This window comes from Malus domestica, chromosome 09 (assembly GCF_042453785.1).
Source record: "Malus domestica chromosome 09, GDT2T_hap1".
In the NCBI taxonomy this organism is placed as follows: Eukaryota; Viridiplantae; Streptophyta; class Magnoliopsida; order Rosales; family Rosaceae; genus Malus; species Malus domestica.
This window is the reverse complement of record NC_091669.1, coordinates 2501-23917: the sequence shown is the minus strand read 5'-3', so window position 1 is coordinate 23917 and position 21417 is coordinate 2501. Positions and strand designations below refer to the sequence as shown.

General features: G+C 40.5%; 1 protein-coding gene across 5 annotated transcripts in view; it reads left to right on the top strand.

The window, feature by feature from the left end:
- Nucleotides 1–19237, top strand: part of LOC103411288 (cleavage stimulation factor subunit 77) — a 28853-nt gene extending 9616 nt beyond the window's left edge. For 4 of the 5 annotated variants that reach the window (XM_070804788.1, XM_070804791.1, XM_070804790.1 and 1 more), the window contains 6 exons: nt 6101–6253; nt 17398–17464; nt 17543–17644; nt 17939–18112; nt 18583–18792; nt 18926–19237. In XM_070804788.1, the coding sequence (XP_070660889.1) occupies nt 6101–6253; nt 17398–17464; nt 17543–17644; nt 17939–18112; nt 18583–18792; nt 18926–19083 (864 nt within the window). In that variant the 3' untranslated portion in view covers nt 19084–19237. The remainder of the gene's footprint in view (nt 1–6100; nt 6254–17397; nt 17465–17542; nt 17645–17938; nt 18113–18582; nt 18793–18925) is intronic. The other variant, XM_070804792.1, reaches the window with a different exon arrangement.
- The last annotated feature ends 2180 nt before the right edge of the window (nt 19238–21417 follow it).

Below are 21417 nucleotides of genomic sequence, written 5' to 3'. Positions count from 1 at the left end.
AAGCTATTCTGTATTTTAAGTTCGTAATGATTTAATATATGTTGTGATTTGGCTCATCAAAATACCAAGGCCAAAAAAGTTTATGTTTCCAATTGGTGTTGTGAAGGTGAAAAGGAATGTGCACAAAACATTTCCCATAAGAATTGGGAAGTAGGTTTTCTTTGTAATCCCAACCAGTTTAGATTAGGAAATAAGTTAGTTTTTCCTATTTTTGAAGTGTTTAGGAATCCTATACTTATAAGGCATGTAACCCACTTCCTTTTCACCTTCAAAGTATTGAGTAGAATATGAAAAGAAATCTAATGTCCAACTCGAAATCTATCTGCAAATGGTGTTTATCGCAATGGCGGTAAGTAATTAAGTCTATGTATTATGATGCGGGTTCAATCTTTACCAATTTTCCTGCTACATCTTGCTGACAATGTGATGTGTCGTCTCGATGAGTATATGAGCGCTAAAGAAACATGGGAGTAGCTTGAGAAATTTTACTGGGGTAAGACTTTATACAGCAAACTTTTCTTGAAAGATGAACTTCTCGGTCTCCTTTTCTTGAAAGAAATGAAGTTGGGAGAAAACAACCTTTTATCAGAAACCAAAGAACTCAAACTGGTGAAATGACAAAGAAATTTAACTCAGAAACTATTCGATAGAGCGCCTTGTTTCAAATTTGCTCATATGATCTTTAGCGCTTTAGTTGTTAGAAGGACGGGAAATTGGTGAAGATTGAACCCGCATCATAATACATAGACTTAATTACTTGCCGCCATTGCGATAAATGCCATTTGCAGATAGATTTCAAGTTGGACATTTGCAGATAATATATATTTAAATATATTTATTATATATCAATGTATTAAAAGCATGAGGCGTGGGTGAGGCGTTTGAGGGGAAGCCCGGCCTAGGCATGAGGCGAAGCCTCACGGGACCTAAATTTTTTAATATATACACCGAGCATACACATATATTATATTAAAAAGAAGAAGATTATTAATCAATAATCACCTTGAGCACACACATATATATACATATATTATATTATATATGTATAAAATAGAGGATGAAAAGTACAATGAGCGCACATATAACAATGCACGCAGATAGCACACACATCCATTATATAAAAAAATAAAAATCAGAAAAAAGGCAGAGAGATGAAGGTGCAAGGAAGAGGTATGAGGCAGTTAAAATCCTACCCAAAATTTGGGTTTGGGAGTAAATAAAAAAAAAAAAAAAAAAAAAAAAGCCCTGAGGCGCGCCTTTCGCCGCCTAGGCGGCTCCGGCGACGCCTTATGCCCACTCCCTCAAAATAGAGGCGGCAACCCTCAAGCCTAGCCTCATAGGGCGCCTAGGCGCGTCCTTAGGCGAGCCTTTTAAAACATTGTTATATATGGATATCGGTCTTGTAAGGCAAGCTCAAGCGACGATGTGAGGCCCATGATCAAGGCGTTTGATGGAAAGGATAACTTCACGTTGTGGCAGTGGAAGATGAAGAATGTCCTGATTCAACAAGATCTGCAAGATGCTATTCTCGGAATAGAGAATAAGCCACAAGGAACCACAGATGCGTAGTGGAAGAAGTTGGACAGAAGGGCGAAGAGCTGTATCGTGCTACATCTTACTGACAATGTGATGTGTCGTCTTGATGAGGATATGGGCGCTAAAGAAACATGGGAGTAGCTTGAGAAATTTTACAGGGGTTAGACTTTATACAGCAAACTTTTCTTGAAAGATGAACTTCTCGGTCTTTGGTTAGAAGGAGGTGGAGATCTGTAAAATCATATGAGCAAATTTCAGAAAAGTGGTACCATATCAAAGATAGATGTGAAGTATGAAGATGATGACAAGGCGCTCTTACTGTTAAGATCTCTACTGCCTTTGTTCAAGCACTTCAGAACAACACTTATGTTGGGTAAGGATACTCAGAACAACACTTATGTCAAGATGGATGAGAACACCAAAGCTCTTAAGCACATGGTCTTTATGCGAAAGGTAAAGAGAGGGGTCGGTCACAGAACAAGAGTGATAAATCTGGTGATGGGTAGATCAAAATCCAAAATCCAAAGGAAAAGAAAAGAAATGTTACTTCCATCGTGGTGCCTTAGACCACTGGAAAAGAAATTGCAAAATATGGAAAGATAAGAAGCAGAGGCGATGACAGTGAATTCAAATACAGTTAGTGTGGTTGTTTCAGAGGAAAGTGATGGCGAACTCCTTGCAGTAACATCGAGCTACAATAATAGGTGGAGCCTCAATATCTACTGAGGTTGGTTCAGAGAACAAGACTGAGCTTTGGCACCATAGGCTAGGGCATATGAGTAAAAGAGGATTGCAAGAACTACAAAAGAAAAATTTGCTAGAAGGTGTTAGTTATTGCAGACTAGATTTCTGCAAGTATTGTACTCTTGGGAAGCATACAAAGATGTCATTCAAGGTAGCAGACTGAGAAAAGAAGTTAGGATTTGCTGTACTATACAGATGTATGGAGTTCGGCTCCAACAAAGTGCAAAGGAGGCTCCAAATACTTTGTTACCTTTCTAGATGATTTTTCAAGAAAGTTTAGGTGTACTTCATGAGGGAGAAATCCGAGGTCTTTTCCAAGTTCAAGGAGTGGAAAACAGAAGTAGAATATATGACGGGTAGGAAAATCAGATATCGAAGAAGCGACGACGGGGGTATAGGGAAGAAATTCTTCCAGTTTTGCAAGGAAGAAGGCATCACAATACACTTTACGGTGAAGAAAACCCCTCAACAAAACAGAGCTCCAGAGAGGATGAATAGAACTTTCATGGAAAGAGAGAAGCATGCAGTTTCATGGGGGATTGCCTGACACGTTTTGCGTAGAAGGTTAACCATGCTTGCTACTTGTTAATCAATCACCCTCAAGGGTTCTTGATTTCAAGTGTGCAGTAGAGGTATGGCTTGGTAAACTTGTTGATTTTTCCAAACCAAAGAGTTTTTGGTTGCGCTTTTGTAGCGCATATGCTCATATTCCGAGCGACGAGTGGACCAAACTCAAACCAAAATCTCTTGAATGCATATTCATCGACTATGAGAAAGGAATGAAGGGCTACAAGTTATGGGATCGTATCAACAAAAAGAAGGTTTTAAGTAGGGATGTCATATTTGACAAAAAGACTATGTTGCTAAATAAAGTCAAGACAAATGAGGAGAAGAAGACTGATGTTGTTGAAGAACCAACTGAATTTCTTATAACCAAATGGGTCATGGAATCCAGCTCAGGTTGAGCATGAGCAAGCGGAGCATGACAAAGGGTTAATGGAGAAGAAGTAGAGCAACAACAACAATCACCCGTTTAGGTTCAGGTGGAGCTATCACCATTGTGGAACCAAGACTCCCGGGTTCCTCAATCACCTAACAGGTATGGATTTGATCAAGATCAAGTCAATTATGCTCTAAGTGTTAGTAAGGAAGATCCAACCACATATCAAGTAGCTATAGCAAATAATGATTGGGAAGGTTGGATGGTTGCTATGTCTGAACAGATGAAATCTCTTTTGTAAGAACTCTATTTTGGAGCTAGTTTCTAAACCAAAGGAGCAAAAGATTGTAGGCCGTGAGTAGGTTAGAAAAAAACAAGGAACACATGAAGACGATGCCATGAGATATAAAGCTCGGTTAGTGGCAAAATTCGCAAAAGGAAGTAGTTAGATTATGACAAGATATTTTCTCCAGTGGTTAAGCATACTTCTATAAGAATTCTGTTATCAATAGCAGCTCAACAGGATATGGAGATAGAGCAGGTGAAGGTTTTGTCGAAACAGGAAATGAAAATCTGGTTTGTTGATTGAAGAAGTCTTTTTATGGGCTAAAGCAATCTCCAAGGCAATGGAACAGGGGTTTCGATCATACATGTTGTATATTAATTTTAGAAGATGCTTATATGATTGCTGCATTTACTACCATGTGTTCAAGGATGGTATGGTTATACTATTGCTGCTTTACATAGATGACATGTTGATTGCATGTGAGGATATGTCTAGAATTCAAGTGTTAAAGATGCAACTAAGGAATTCGACATAAAGGATCTAGGAGTTGCACAAAAGATCCTTAGAATGCAAATTAGGAGGGACAGAGAAGAGGGTAAGATATGGCTGTCACAGGCAAAGTATATTCATAATATATTGGAGCGTTTCATTATGGATGGAGTGAAGCCCGTGTCTACTCCATTGGCAGCAAACTATCAGTTGAGTGCGCAACAATGCCCAACTACAGAAAGAGTTGGGAGAGATGAGAAAAGTGCCTTATGCAAGTGTAATAGGATGTCCTCATGTATGCAATGGTTTGCACAAGACATGACCTAGCTCAAGCATTAACTGTTGTTACAAAGTATATGGCGAATCCAGGAAAGGAGCATTGATCTGCGGTTAAACGGATTCTCCGTTACTAGACAAGGTAAAAAGAGTTGGAGAATCTTGTTTAAAAACAAGAAGAGGAAGTATGTGTACTACAGTCAATTTCAACATTGTCTAGTACTAAAGCAGAGTATATTGCAGTAGCAGAAGCTGGAAAGGAAGCAGTTTGGATTAACGGTTTAACAAGAGAGTTTGGAATTACTCAAAGTTCCACGGTGATTAGATGTGACAGTCATAGTGCTATTTACTTAGCAAAGAATCAAAGTGCATATTGAAGCTCAATATCACCGGATTAGGGACTAGGTAGAATTGAAGGAAGTTATAGCCGAGAAGGTTCATACACCGGAGAACATTTTAGATTACTTGACTAAACCGGTTACAGCAGAGAAGTTCAACTATTGCTTGAACTTGCTCAATCTTACAACATACTAAGGATTGGATGGAGCACCTTCTCACTTGTTGAGGCAAGAAGATTTTTGCCAAGGTGAAACTTCTTGAAGGTTTCTGGAGTTACTTCAAGAAGTTCGAAGATATTCTGGGGCGCAACAATTATTTCTTGGTTTTGACTCACCAAGGTGGAGATTGTTGTGATTTGGCTCGTCAAAATACCAAGGCCAAATAGGTTTAGGTTTCAAAATGGTGTAGGGAAATGAGAAAAGGAATGTGCAGAAATTATCTCTCATAAGAATTGGGAAATAGGTTTTCTTTGTAATCCCAACCAGTTTAGGATTAGAAAATAAGTTGGTTTTCTCTATTTTAGAAGGATTTAGGAATCCTATACTTGTAAGGCATGTAATCATCGGTTTATGTACTATAAATAGCCTTGTTGGTGGCTGTTTATTCACATGAACATTGGAGAACTGCAAGGGTAGAGAGCCAAGAGTGATAGAGAGATATAAAACAAGGTTTTGGGGTTTAGCATAAGGGTTTTGAATAAGTTCTTCTAACCGAGTTGTTGTTCTCCATAGTGCAGGTGATTTCTTAAGAGAGATCACATGAGTAGGCAAAGTCTGCCGAACCTCGCTAAATTGTTTGTGTTTGTGTGTGGCGTGTTTACTTTATTTTTCATACATTGGCATAGCTCATCTTATAAGTTTGTGTAAAGACTATCAATAAACAAGATCAAATAAAGGGGATTAAACCAACTATATAAGTGGTATTTACACAAAGATGAGCACACGTTGATCGTTGACTCTTGGGAATTCATGTGTTGGAACCCCTTTTGCACCTCAGGAAATATCAGCACACAAGTATATACTGCTGTAAATATATATCGTAGGGAACAGTACTGTGGTTTTATTTTACTCTTTTGTGCTGGTTCTATATATGATATCTTATTATAAGATGACACACAATGGTTGATGGTTCATTGGTCAATTTGAAGTAGCTGTGCAATTTTTTTTTGGTCAAATGATAGATTTGTTAAATTAGATGTCAGATTAAGGAGCGGGGTTCGAACCCATGCCGTGGTGCAAGGGCGACACTCCTCTCCACCACTGGTAGAGGGCCACTTGCAAGTAGCTGTGCAATTTAATTTGATAGAAGACTTGAGATCCTCATCAGCTATACAGGGTTCGGGAATAAACATTACTTGGGATACTAAAGCTATAAACATTATTTGTTTGTCTAAATATAAATTTTACAAAAAGCTAGTGCTGGATTATTGTTGCTAATTTTGATCCTCATCTTACACAAGCAGTAATCTGTTGAATTCATGATTCATATAGGTTGAACAAAGGAAAAAAGCAGCACTTACCGGAGCAGGTGAAGAGGGACCTTCATCATTGGAAAGTTCATTGCAAGATGTTGCATCACGATATAGTTTCATGGATCTCTGGCCCTGCTCTTCAAAGGACTTGGATCATTTAGCCCGACAAGAGGTACCTTTAGTGAAAATGTTATGCTAGTATTTCCATTTCCACCATGAACATCTTTGTCATCAGCCTTTCCCTTTTTCGTAGTATGTACACATGCCCCGTACTGCCATCTATTAAAAAAGCTGATGCCTAAGAGATTATATTTATTTATTTATTTTACATTTTCTTCATGCTACCAACAACAACAACAACAACAAAGCCTTTTCCCACTAAGTGGGGTCGGCTATATGAATCCTAGAACGCCATTGCGCTCGGTTTTGTGTCATGTCCTCCGTTAGATCCAAGTACTCTAAGTCTTTTCTTAGAGTCTCTTCCAAAGTTGTCCTAGGTCTTCCTCTACCCCTTCGGCCCTGAACCTCTGTCCCGTAGTCACATCTTCGAACCGGAGCGTCAGTCGGCCTTCTTTGCACATGTTCAAAATCACCGGAGCCGATTTTCTCTCATATTTCCTACAATTTCGGCTACTCCTACTTTACCTCGGATATCCTCATTCCCAATCTTATCCTTTCTCGTGTGCCCACACATCCCACGAAGCATCCTCATCTCCGCTACACCCATTTTGTGTACGTGTTGATGCTTCACCACCCACATTCTGTGCCATACAACATCGCTAGCCTTATTGCCGTCCTATAAAATTTTCCCTTGAGCTTCAGTGGCCTACGACGGTCACACAACACGCCGGATGCACTCTTTCCATCCAGCTCGTATTCTATGGTTGAGATCTCCATCTAATTCTCCGTTCTCTTGCAAGATAGATCCTAGGTAGCGAAAACGATCGCTTTTTGTGATCTTCGCTAGATTGCTCCGGTCATTAGTGTGGATAAGTATATAAATGGATAGAGATAGGAAAGCAAACACAAGATGTACGTGGTTCACCCAGATTGGCTACGTCCACGGAATAGAAGAGTTCTCATTAATTGTGAAGGGTTTACACAAGTACATAGGTTCAAGCTCTCATTTAGTGAGTACAAGTGAATGATTTAGTACAAATGACATTAGGAAATATTGTGGGAGAATGATCTCGTAATCACGAAACTTCTAAGTATCGGAGTGTGGTGTCGTCTTGACTTGCCTTATCTGTCTCATAGGTAGATGTGGCATCTTCTCTGGAAGTACTCTTCCTCCATCCAGGGGTGGTATCTTTAACTGGTGGAGATGCACAAGGTAATGTATCAAGTTCACTTGAAGCTTACTTGTAGTTTCAGGCTTGGTCAAGCGCGATACAAACCATGTAGTAGGAGTCCCCCAAGTCGCCGAGCTAGGGGGTCTGCTGAAAGAGGTGACAGACAAGGTAAGCAATCAAAGCTCCGACTGATTGTTCACCTTCTCCCCATCTTGCAGCAGCATGAAGGATAAAGAGAAGAAAAATGAGAAGAGATGATATGAGATACTTTTGCTTTTGAAGAAGTAACTTTCCACAGGCTTATTCTTGAACTGAGCTGGAGGGTTTTCTGGTTTCCTCCAGAGTATAAGGCCGACTGAAGAATTTGAGGGTCAAAACAAGTCCATCAAATCTAGAGTACGTTCCACCCTGCTGATATGGGATACTTTTGCTTTTGACAGAGTAATGAATGTATCGGCACGTGTGCTGTTACGCTTGTCTCCACATGCTTCCTTGTATCCTTCGCACTTGCCCTATCTGTTCCTCAAGCAGATGCGGAATCTTCCCTGGAAACATAAGATGTTGAAGATGAGTACTCGAGAGCAATGCCAGGTAAGTAATCAGGTAAGGGGTTCCAGGCAGTCAGTTCCTGGCTGGAAGCTTGATTCCAAGTGCTGACTGATTGCTCTCTTTCTCCTTGTCTTGCAGGTAAAAACAAGGCCAAAAGAAAAGACAGGGAAAAAGCATGATATGGGATACTCTTGCTTTTAACCCTGATGATATGAGATATTCTTGCTCTAGTATAGCTTGTTTGCAGAGGTATTATCGGGGGGAAAGAAAGCTGAATATTTCGAAAGGCTTCGTTAGGAGTGCCCTCTCAGATATGATGAAGGGTTGAGCATTTTTGCAGGTCTGCCTGTCCGTTGGGGATGGAGGTCGACATATATAGGAGTCTCCCTAACAACAAGTAGTAATGCTATTCCTTTACCCTGCTTGGTCATAGCACGGTAGTGGGAGCTGCCAGTTTCACATGTTTTAACTCTGTCAGAGCACTTTGAAAAAGTGGTCTGTGGTATCTGGCTCTCGAGATTCGGAGAACGATGCCTCTTCGATTTTTGAGAAAGCAATCATGCTGGGGGTATGACTCTCGAGATTCGGAGAGCAGTGTCTCTTCGATTTTTGAGGAAGTAATCATGTTGGGAGTCTGGCTCTCGAGATTCGGAGGGCGGTGCCTCTTCGATTTTGGAGCAAGCAATCTTGTTGGGAGTGTTGTCTCGAATGTGAGTAAAGGTTGGGCATGTTTGCTAGTCTACCTTGCCACGAAGCACAAAGGTTGACACACAGGGACTTTCCAATTATCCAGCAATGGTACTGTTCCTTTACCCTCTCTTCGATTTTGAGAAAGTAGTCATGTTGGGAGTCTGGCTCTCGAGATTCGGAGGACGGTGCCTCTTCGATTTTGGAGCAAGCAATCTTATTGGGAGTGTTTTCTCGAATGTGAGTAAAGGTTGGGCATGTTTGCTAGTCTACCTTGCCACGAAGCACAGAGGTTGACACACAGGGACTTTCCAATTATCCAGCAGTGGTACTGTTCCTTTACAGTTGTGGGTAATAATATGGTAGCTAGACCTTCAAAATTTATGTGTCTAAACTTTTGTTAGTGCTGTTTCTTTGCTATTCTTTTACCTTTCTTGGTCAGAGCGATGTAGTGGGAGCTGCAAGCTTCACGTGCTCAACTTTGGCAGAGAACTTTGGCAAAGTTATTTGTGGTACCCATGAGCTATTGTTGCGTGTGGGAAGTGGGTGATTGAACAGTAAGATTCATGTGCTTTCTACTTCACCAGAAGTCTTCGACAGAATGCCCATAATTTCTGCAAAGCTGGGTGTGCGTGTGACAGGTGCTGACAAGGCTAGAAAAGTAGGTGCCTCTTCGATTTCTGAGATCGGCCCTCGTGGTCTCTGAGCAGCCCAGCTTTTGAGAAAGCGAGCGCCTCTTCGATTGATTCGGAGAACGATGCCTCATCGATTTTTGAGAAAGCAATCATGCTGGGGGTCTGGCTCTCGAGATTCGGGGAGCAGTGTCTCTTCGATTTTTGAGAAAGTAATCATGTTGGGAGTCTGGCTCTCGAGATTCGGAGGGCGGTGCCTCTTCGATTTTGGAGCAAGCAATCTTGTTGGGAGTGTTTTCTCGAATGTGAGTAAAGGTTGGGCATGTTTGCTAGTCTACCTTGCCACGAAGCACAGAGGTTGACACACAGGGACTTTCCAATTATCCAGCAATGGTACTGTTCCTTTACCCTCTCTTCGATTTTTAAGAAAGTAGTCATGTTGGGAGTCTGGCTCTCGAGATTCGGAGGACGGTGCCTCTTCGATTTTGGAGCAAGCAATCTTATTGGGAGTGTTTTCTCGAATGTGAGTAAAGGTTGGGCATGTTTGCTAGTCTACCTTGCCACGAAGCACAGAGGTTGACACACATGGACTTTCCAATTATCCAGCAGTGGTACTGTTCCTTTACCCTTGTGGGTAATAATATGGTAGCTAGACCTTCAAAATTTATGGGTCTAAACTTTGTTAGTGTTGTTTCTTTGCTATTCTTTTACCCTTCTTGGTCAGAGCGATGTAGTGGGAGCTGCAAGCTTCACGTGCTCAACTTTGGCAGAGAACTTTGGCAAAGTTATCTGTGGTACCCATGAGCTATTGTTGCGTGTGGGAAGTGGGTGATTGAACAGTAAGATTCATGTGTTTTCTACTTCCCCAGAAGTCTTTGACAGAATGCCCATAATTTCCGCAAAACTGAGTGTGCGTGTGACAGGTGCTGACAAGGCTGGAAAAGGCTGGAAAAGTAGGTGCCTCTTCGATTTCTGAGATCGGCCCTCGTGGTCTCTGGGGAGCCCAGCTTTTGAGAAAGCGAGCGCCTCTTCGATTTTTGAGATCGGCCTTCGTGGTCTTTGAGCAGCCCAACTTTTGAGAAAGCAAACGCCTCTTCGATTTCTGAGATCAACCCTCGTGATCTCTAAGCAGCCCAGCTTTTGAGAAAGCAAACGCCTCTTCGATTTCTGAGCAGGCGCCTCTTCGATTTCTGAAGCTTCGTCGAGTGCAGATTTTTATAGGGGCTGGCATTAAGTTCCAAAGCACACTTGAATCTCCACCAGTAGAAGCTTCATTCTTGCACTTCTAAGATCTTGATTTGTCCGACCTCTTCTCTCTTCAACACCTTTGAAAATGTCTGGCCCCTCCGACCGTCGTTTTGACTTGAACCTTGTTGAAGAGGCAGCCCCGCCTTCTCCAGACAACATATGGCGCCCATCCTTCGTCTCCCCTACTGGTCCTCTTACCGTTGGGGATTCCGTGATGAAGAATGATATGACCGCTGCGGTGGTGGCCAAGAACCTTCTCACTCCCAAAGATAACAGACTACTTTCCAAACGGTCTGATGAGTTAGCTGTTAAGGATTCGCTGGCTCTCAGTGTTCAGTGTGCAGGTTCTATGTCTAATATGGCCCAACGCCTATTTGCTTGAACCCGCCAAGTTGAATCATTGGCGGCTGAAGTGATGAGTCTCAAACAGGAGATTAGAGGGCTCAAGCATGAGAATAAACAGTTGCACCGGCTCGCACATGACTATGCTACAAACATGAAGAGGAAGCTTGACCAGATGAAGGAAACTGATGGTCAGGTTTTACTTGATCATCAGAGATTTGTGGGTTTGTTCCAAAGGCATTTATTGCCTTCGTCTTCTGGGGCTGTACCGCGTAATGAAGCTCCAAATGATCAACCTCTGATGCCTCCTCCTTCTAGGGTTCTGTCCAGTACTGAGGCTCCAAATGATCCCCCTCCGGTGCCTTCTCTTTCTGGGGCTCTACCGACTGCTGAGACTTCTCCTAAGCAACCTTTGTGAAGGCTCCCTCTTGTGTGCTTATTTTGACTCATGTATATGTACATATTTGTAGCTTATCGGGGATATCAATAAATAAGCTTTCCTTCATTTCAACGTATTGTGTTAAATACACCAAAGCCTTCTTCGCTAAGTTCTTTGAATTTTCTTTTGTTAAAGCTTGTATGTTGAAGCTTTCTGAGTGGAGCATGTAGGTTGGGGTAGTGTTCCCTTAATTTCCCGAGTGAGGAAAACTTCTCGGTTGGAGACTTGGAAAATCCAAGTCACTGAGTGGGATCGGCTATATGAATCTTAGAACGCCATTGTGCTCGATCCTGTGTCATGTCCTTCGTTAGATCTAAGTACTCTAAGTCTTTTCTTAGAGTCTCTTCTAAAGTTTTCCTAGGTCTTCCTCTACCCCTTCGGCCCTGAACCTCTGTCCCATAGTCGCATCTTCTAATCGGAACGTCAGTAGGCCTTCTTTGCACATGTCCAAACCACCGTAACCGATTTTCTCTCATCTTTCCTTCAATTTCGGCTACTCCTACTTTACCCCGGATATCCTCATTCCTAATCTTATCTTTTCTCGTGTGCCCACACATCCAACGAAGCATCCTCATCTCCGCTACACCCATTTTGTGTACGTGTTGATGTTTCACCGCCCAACATTCTGTGCCATACAGCATCGCCGGCCTTATTGCCGTCCTATAAAATTTTCCCTTGAGCTTCAGTGGCATACGGCGGTCACACAACACGCCGGATGCACTCTTCCACTTCATCCATCCAGCTTGTATTCTATGGTTGAGATCTCTATCTAATTCTCCGTTCTTTTGCAAGATAGATCCTAGGTAACGAAAACGGTCGCTCTTTGGTATTTCTTGATCTCCGATCCTCACCCCTAACTCGTTTTGGCCTCCATTTGCACTGAACTTGCACTCCATATATTCTGTCTTTGATCGGCTTAGGCGAAGACCTTTAGATTCCAACACTTCTCTCCAAAGGTTAAGCTTTGCATTTACCCCTTCCTGAGTTTCATCTATCAACACTATATCGTCTGCGAAAAGCATACACTAAGGAATATCATCTTGAATATGTCGTGTTAACTCATCCATTACCAACGCAAAAAGGTAAGGACTTAAGGATGAGCCTTGATGTAATCCTACAGTTATGGGAAAGCTTTCGGTTTGTCCTTCATGAGTTCTTACGGCAGTCTTTGCTCCTTCATACATATCCTTTATAGCTTGGATATATGCTACTCGTACTCCTTTCTTCTCTAAAATCCTCCAAAGAATGTCTCTTGGGACCCTATCATACGCTTTTTCCAAATCTATAAAGACCATGTGTAAATCCTTTTTCCCATCTCTATATCTTTCCATCAATCTTCGTAAGAGATAGATTGCCTCCATGGTTGAGCGCCCTGGCATGAACCCGAATTGGTTGTCCGAAACCCGTGTCTCTTGCCTCAATCTATGCTCAATGACTCTCTCCCAGAGCTTCATTGTATGACTCATTAGCTTAATACCCCTATAGTTCATGCAATTTTGTACGTCGCCCTTATTCTTGTAGATAGGCACCAAAGTGCTCATTCGCCACTCATTTGACATCTTCTTCGTTTTCAAAATCCTATTGAAAAGGTCAGTGAGCCATGTTATACCTGTCTCTCCCAAAAGTTTCCACACTTCGATTGGTATATCGTCTGGGCCTATTGCTTTTTTATGCTTCATCTTCTTCAAAGCTACAACCACTTCTTCCTTCCGGATTCGACGATAAAAAGAGTAGTTTCTACACTCTTCTGAGTTACTCAACTCCCCTAAAGAAGCACTCATTTCATGTCCTTCATTGAAAAGATTATGAAAATAACCTCTCCATCTGTCTTTAACCGCGTTCTCTGTAGCAAGAACCTTTCCATCCTCATCCTTGATGCACCTCACTTGGTTTAGGTCCCTTGTCTTCTTTTCCCTTGCTCTAGATAGTTTATAGATATCCAACTCTCCTTCTTTGGTATCTAGTCGTTTATACATATCGTCGTAAGCCGCTAACTTAGCTTCTCTGACAGCTTTCTTCGCCTCTTGCTTCGCTTTTCTATACCTTTCACCATTTTCATCAGTCCTCTCCTTGTATAAGGCTTTACAACATTCCTTCTTAGCCTTCACCTTTGTTTGTACCTCCTCATTCCACCACCAAGATTCCTTTTGGTGTGGGGCAAAGCCCTTGGACTCTCCTAATACCTCTTTTGCTACTTTTCGGATACAACTAGCCATGGAATCCCACATTTGGCTAGCTTCCCCCTCTCTATCCCACACACATTGGGTGATTACCTTCTCTTTGAAAATGGCTTGTTTTTCTTCTTTTAGATTCCACCATCTAGTCCTTGGGCACTTCCAAGTCTTGTTCTTTTGTCTTACTCTTTTGATATGTACATCCATCACCAACAAGCGATGTTGATTAGCCACGCTCTCTCCTGGTATAACTTTGCAATCCTTACAAGTTATACGATCCCCTTTCCTCATTAGAAGAAAATCTATTTGTGTTTTTGACGACCCACTCTTGTAGGTGATCACATGTTCTTCTCTCTTCTTAAAGAAGGTGTTGGCTAAGAAGAGATCATATGCCATTGCAAAATCCAAGATAGCTTCCCCATCCTCGTTTCTCTCCCCAAAACCATGGCCACCATGAAAACCTCCATAGTTGCCTGTCTCCCTGCCCACGTGTCCATTTAAATCTCCTCCTATAAATAACTTCTCCGTCTGAGCAATTCCTTGCACCAAGTCTCCAAGATCTTCCCAAAATTTCTCCTTCGAACTCGTATCCAACCCTACTTGAGGTGCGTACGCACTAATCACATTGATAAGTTCTTGTCCTATTACAATCTTGATTGCCATGATTCTATCTCCTACCCTCTTGACATCTACAACATCTTGTACCAAGGTCTTGTCCACGATGATGCCAACACCGTTTCTCGTTCTATTTGTGCCCGAATACCAAAGTTTAAACCCTGAGTTTTCTAGATCCTTTGCCTTACTACCAACCCACTTAGTTTCTTGTAGGCACATAATATTTATCCTTCTCCTCACCATAACTTCCACTACTTCCATAGATTTTCCCGTGAAGGTTCCTATATTCCACGTTCCTAAACGCATTTTGCTCTCTTGAACTCTACCCTTCTGTCCTAGCTTCTTCACCCTCCCCCGTCTAATAGGATCAAAGTACTTCTTTTGTGTGTCCCGGGTAAAGTTGATAGGAGCATATGCTCCCAAACAACTTTGAGTGGAGTCGTTCGAAAAGAAGTTTCTATGGCCCCCTTGCTCATTTAACACTGCATCCGGGTGCCGATGGAGATACAGCGACCCTTGCTCACTTATCACTGTGCTCAGGCCACACAGCGCGCCACTTACGGGTGACGCCCTAGCTTTAGCGCGATTTTGTTCTGGATTCATTTTCATAAGGATTCGACGTGATCATGGAGTGCCGGCTGTCGACTACCTGACGCCCTCCCCCTCCTCCTTTATCATAAGAATGAAATATGTAAAGGGGACGGTGTAATTTTATGTTGAATCAGTATTCATTCACCATCCAAAATGGAATAGTACTAGCTTATGTGTAGAGTAAACCCTTAGACGCTAGTAAGCTCTAGCCCTTGGCATGGACAAGGGCATTATTAAGCTGATTGTGGAAATGTTTACTGCGGCTGCTGTTACTTTGCTGCAGCTGGATGCAGCTCATCAGTTTCACCCTCTTGCCTCTCTTTTGATCAGTTGCCATAAGATTTGCTGCTTTGAGATCAAACATTTTTGTTGTTGTGAATATCGCGTTTAAGAATGGGAAAAATAGAACAAACAACAATCTTTCACTATATCAATGATGAGTACAACGGATCTTGCCAAGTCTCTAGAATTAAGACTTGACGAGAAACCTGAAAGAACAAGAAGAAAAAAAAAAAACTCTTTATCTCATTTCTTTTCTCTCGCACACACTTTGCCTTTACAATATTCTCTCACTCTAATTCTTTGAGTGGTATACAATTTATTGTTTTGCTCCAATTCAAAACTAGTACAATATCCCCTTTATGTAGACATAATAAAGGTCTTCTTCAATAAGGATTACTAATCCTAATTGGAATCTAGTTATGCTCCAATTAGCTAAACAAATCCAATTTGTTTTCCCAATTCCAATTGGGTAACCAACTTCAATTGGGAAAACAATTTAATCCTCTTAAGACTATATTTCCCAATAGCCTTAGGACAACTCATCATGGGTTGGAAAAATCCAACAATCTCCCCCTCCAGACCATGAGGAAAGTATACCAAAATATGATTGCTCCTCTTGATCAAACTTCTCATGACCAAGCTCCCCCTTATCGAACTACTCATGACCAGGCTCCCCTTGATCAAACTACTCATCTTCATTGGCAAAAGATATAGAAACTGGAAACTTCCTCTGTAAGCTTTCAATTATATTTCTGAATAGTTAATTTGTACACTGTGAAGACATATATATATATATATAGCCTTTGGCTATTTACAAAGATACCCCTTAACTGCCTAACCTTATAACAGTTCTAACTAATCACAAACATTAGCACAGCTAATTACATTTAGAGATAACAAACTATTTAACAGTAACTGAAATGGGTGACTTATCATTTTCCCTAATACACCCCCTCAAGCTAGAAGGGGAATCAGAACAGATTCCAATTGGAAGCTTGGAGCACAGGAACTAAAATCGACTTTTGGATAGAGACTTGGTGTGAAGATCAGCTAATTGGTCTTCACTGCAAACATACTGGAAACTTCCTCTGTAAGCTTTCAATTATATTCCTGAATAGTTAATTTGTACACTGTGAAGACATATATATATAGCCTTGGCTATTTACAAAGATACCCCTTAACTGCCTAACCTTATAACAATTCTAACGAATCACAAACATTAGCACAGCTAATTACATTTAGAGATAACAAACTATTTAACAGTAACTGAAATGGGTGACTTATCATTTTCCCTAATAAAAGAAACTATAGACTTTTTTGCCAGAAAACATCGATCATCTACATTAAGAAGCTCTTCATCATAAGTCACAACACCTACAGTATTGTTCTCATTTTTTGTTCCCTTTTCCATTTACGACAATGCTTCTTTATGTGACCCTTTTTCCCGCAATAGTGGCAGTCGCCACTGAATCTCGTCTCACCATAATTTTTGCCTCTTTTCTCTGTGACAGAGTTGTCCAGTGTCTGCACCTGAAGCTTTTCTTCCTTGTTCCTTCATTAAACATGCTACTTACACGTTTGCGTTATTGGGGGTTTTTTTTTGGGGGGGGGGGGGGGGGGGGATAGTTTAGTTTGTTTGGGGTTGTTCCCCCTAGTTCACCAAAAATAAGTCCTAGCATTTAAACTTAAAACAACTTCTAAAATAAGTGCAGAAAAGTATCTCCTACTAATGGACTACAGCTCGCTGCCAGGTCAATTGTGTTGGGTTTTACGGCTCAAAATTAGGATGATGCAAAAAATTAGGTTTGTGTTACCTATTTGGTTTTGGTGTCCTATTTGAGTTTGGATTTTGACTTCTTAGTTGGTTTCCTTGGTGGAGATATTTTGTTAATTACCTATTTGATTCGGATTTGTATTTACTTCCTATTAGGATTCTTATTGTAACCTAAGTCCTATGCACTATAAATAGGACCTTAGGGTTAGTGTATTTTGTGTGGCTCATTTGTGTGGCAATTTGGTGAGAGTCAATTTGTGAGTCTGTGAGTTGGAGAGCAATTTGGGAGAATCTTTTCCGTTAGTTTTTGGGTTCTCTACTCGTTTGGTTTAGGGTTTGTAATTTGTGGGATTTGGGTTATAAGAGTTTAAATATTCTTTTGTAATCTTCGTTTGTTTAGTGAAATTCCTCGTTGTGCTTCACTCGTGGATGTAGGCTTTACGCCGAACCACATAAATTTCTTTTATTAGTTTGAGATTGTTTGTTTTAGCTTTCACCTACGACGTTGATATTGGTACTTTGTTAGAATTCGCTTCCGTTTGCACATAAAAGTACAACAAATTCTAACATTGCTACAACAACACTTTAAATTTACAAAGGATGCACTCCACTGGGTGTGCCTTTTGGCTTCTCCATCAAGTCTCTTTGTTCCTGTACTGATTAGTACCTTTCCCTGTTTCTGATATTTCAGTGGCTTGCTAAAAATATCAATAAAAAAGTGGAGAAGTCAAGTATGTTGAATGCACCTGGGTTTGCAGGTACCTCGATTGTCATATATCAGATCTGTTGCTACTGTTTGGTTTTTACTTGGTAATTTGTGGCCTATTTTTGTGTAGAAGAGGGTTCTGCGAGCCTGATAAGCAATTTAGCGGCGTCATCACAAGTAGTTTACCCAGATACTAACCAAATGGTTATCTATGATCCAAGGCAAAAACCTGGTAGGCAATAATATATTACCTCTTTTATATGTTTAAGCAATATGGGCTGCAGTGCACATTTACACTAATAGCTACTTGCCAAACACCTTGTGAAATGGAATGGGTTTGAGAACTTCTGAATGCCTTGTATATGGTAAAGAGAACTAGAACAACTAAATTGGACAAATAATAAAGGAAAAAGCATCGAAGAACGGAACTTTTATCCGTTAATTGTAGCATGAGCTTGATATATTCTTGGGGTTATGTAGCTTATGCTCAAATGGTTGAACTGTATCTGTTAATTTTTTACTGCAGGGGCAGAAAATTTTCAAACCACAACAGCAGCTGTAGTTCCCACTGCGTCTAAATCCATATCAAATCCCATGATTTCAGCAGTGTGTGGTCAAACAATCAGTTCATTTGATGAAATATTAAAAGCAACACCACCTACTTTGGTAGCCTTCTTAGCAAATTTGCCAGCTGTTGAGGGTAACTTTTTAAGTTTCTTTCAGTTAAATGCAATGTGATTTCTTTTTCCAGTTTACAAAGCTTGTAGTCTGTATATTTAGAGCCATTTGACTTTAATTGCAAGTCAGAATAAACCATAAAAAAGCTGGACTGCAAGGTCACTACTTGTGATGGGTTTATAAATGCACATTTGGGGTTTTGTTCTTCATTAAGATATGGGATGACAATTGAGAAATGTATGATTCAGCCTGTAGAAATTGTTTAGAATATGCATGATTCAGTGGTGGTCTATAAATTGAGAATATTAGGATCCCATAGATTGGGGAATTGGTCTTGCTAAGGACTTCATAACAGGAGGTTAGGCAACCCATCCTGAATATTCTAAATTTATGATCTGCGTCGAATATTATGTTGTGCATCTTTCAATTGCATGGTACCCCTGGTCCTTTATGCTATTCCTGAATGGAAATTTTATTCTTAAAAATTTTCAGGTCCAACACCAGATGTTGATGTCGTGTTATCGATTTGTTTGCAAAATGATGTACCAACACCACAGCCTGGGAAGTCAGGGACTGCTCCAATGCCATTGGCATCTATACCCGCCCCTTCTACAAGTGACCTTTCTGTTTCAAGCAAGTCTCATCCCATCCCAAGTGGATCATCTTTCAAGCCAACCAGGGGGAAAAGGAAACATTTAGATAGTACGTATCTCCTTTCTTTGTTGAGATATAGGTGTGCGTGCTAGTATACGATTCCAGAAAGATCGTACAAGTATAACCCAGGCTTCTGGACAAGTTTATATTTCATGGTAACAAATTATCTTATGATTGATAGGCCAGGAGGACGACGAAACGACGGTCCAGAGTCACCCGCTCCCAAGAGATGCTTTCAGGATACGGCAGATCCACAAGGCTCGCGGTACCACTTCACAGACTGGATCAGCTTCATATGGAAGTGCAATTTCTGGAGATGTATCTGGCAGCACTGGCTAATTTGCATATTTTGTTTTTCTTCCCTTTCTGATGTACAAGATTAGTTTTTTTTTTTTTTTGCCCTTTAAATGAAATTTCTGCTGTACAACTTTTTTGTTTTCTATTTATATTAATTTCTTGTTTTCCGTTCGTTGGAGATGAGATTCACGAAAAATCACATTGTCAATGTTTCTTGGTGGTTACTTTCCTTTTGGGACATTGTTACTTTTATTTAGGGGAAATAAATTTAGGAGGCACCCTCGACCTATTTCAGCATGTAAGGCACTAGCCAGTAAGGATTTGCCGCATAAGCATTAAATAAAAACAGGCAAAGAAAATCAAAAAAGAAAAAAAAGAAGAGGAATTATAAAGAGAAGCCCGAACGGACGGTGATTCACAAAAAAGGCCATCTATTCGATTCATGCTTACACAAATACACGATGCAATTGAAATGTCCAATAGAAACATAATGAAAACCTGCAACAAGAGTCATCAATGACCTGAAACCAAGTAGGTGGAATAAGCTCACCAAGACTGGTGTCTTGGCCAATGCAAGTCGGGAATATTCTTGCACACCACTCTCAAATGATAGTTGTGGAGTAAAAAATAATCCCAAAAATTTTGGAGCTGAAATGTGAACTATTTCTCAAGAAGGACAAGACTGCCCTTTTTAAATGAGTAGGGAGCATTCTCTTTCACAACCCGTAGTTGATATAGAGCAGACAAAGATCAACGATTGCTCAAGGCACCCCTACCTGTAGGAAAAGTCAAAGGCATTTATGATAGAATAATTCCTTATTCATATCATAAATACATTCCTAATCAGAGAAGACTTCTTTCAAGTAAGTAATCCTAATTCCATTTATTTAGGACATTTACCTAATTACTCTAAAATATTTATTTACACAAATATCTTGAACTCACCTAAAATACTACCTTAGGGCCTCTTGCCTTAGGGTTTCCTCGCCATAAGTGGCTCTGATTCGAAGACACGAAGAAGACTCTCGCTTTCAACTTCCTTCGCTCATAGATCCATGACCATGATGGAAGGAAATTCAGAAACTACAACCAATGGGACCCCTACGTTGAAGGACATTGACCAACCAATACAATTGTAGTATGGATAAGTAGGGATCGTTATGGACCAGGGATTAGAAGGGATTGCTAATCTACTCTAAACTTACTCAAAAACTCAAAAACAAATTTGAAGACACTTAACTAGACTTTAATGACTCAAAACAAACTCAAAAGACCCAAAACAGCTTAAAACAACTAAATAGACTCAAACTGGACAATAGGAATGACTTTGGACGAAAATTGATTTTAACTTGACTCAAAACACTTAAAAACACAAACTAAGACAGTTTAACTAATTTGACACTCTAAAGTAAAGGGGATTGGGTTTTGGACGAAATTAAAGTAAAAACAAGTTAATTAAAGACTTAAACAAAATTGGACGAATTTGGTGAATTAAATGGATGATGGGCTAACTAGAGGGTCCTTCTCCACACATGACACACTTGCATACAAATCAATCTCCAGTTGCTTTTTCGATAAACCATGAATGAAAATACCCCAGATTAACCATGCCATCATTAATTAACCCTCAGATTTTCCTTAAGTCATTGAATTGGATGGAATACGCATCATCAACCCAAATCATTCTTCAATAGTCCCCTACGTGCACATCATAATAGAGATACAATCAAAGATCATTAAGTTCTATGAAATCATAAGCATTGACAAATCATTCGTAGCTATGACATCATGATACTTATGCTAGGAATTTAACTTAATGCGATCGTAACCAGTGACCTTCACTACTTATGAATATAAGTTTGTAACGATTATGTGAAACTCTCTTATATTCTAGCATCAGATTCACGCATGCAAACTAAGTAGGCCTCCTTAATCAACATACAAGAATAAGTTTTGAATAAAACAGTTAAGCAAATTACATTCACACATTATTAAATCACAATTGGATTTAGGGTTTAGGGTTTTAGGTTTTTAGGGTTTAGGGTTTAGGGTTTAAGGGTTTAGGGTTTTAGGGTTTAGGGTTTAAGGGTTTAAGGGTTAAGGGTTTTAGGGTTAAGGGTTTAGGGTTTAGGATTTAGGGTTTTAGGGTTAAGGGTTTAGGGTTTAGGATTTAGGGTTTAGGGTTTAAGGGTTTTAGGGTTTAGGGTTTAGGGTTAAGGGTTTAGGGTTAAGGGTTTAGGGTTAAGGGTTAAGGGTTAAGGGTTTAGGGTTTAGGGTTTAGGGTTTAGGGTTTAGGGTTGAGGGTTTAGGGTTGAGGGTTTAGGGTTGAGGGTTTAGGGTTTAGGGTTTAGGGTTTAGGGTTGAGGGTTTAGGGTT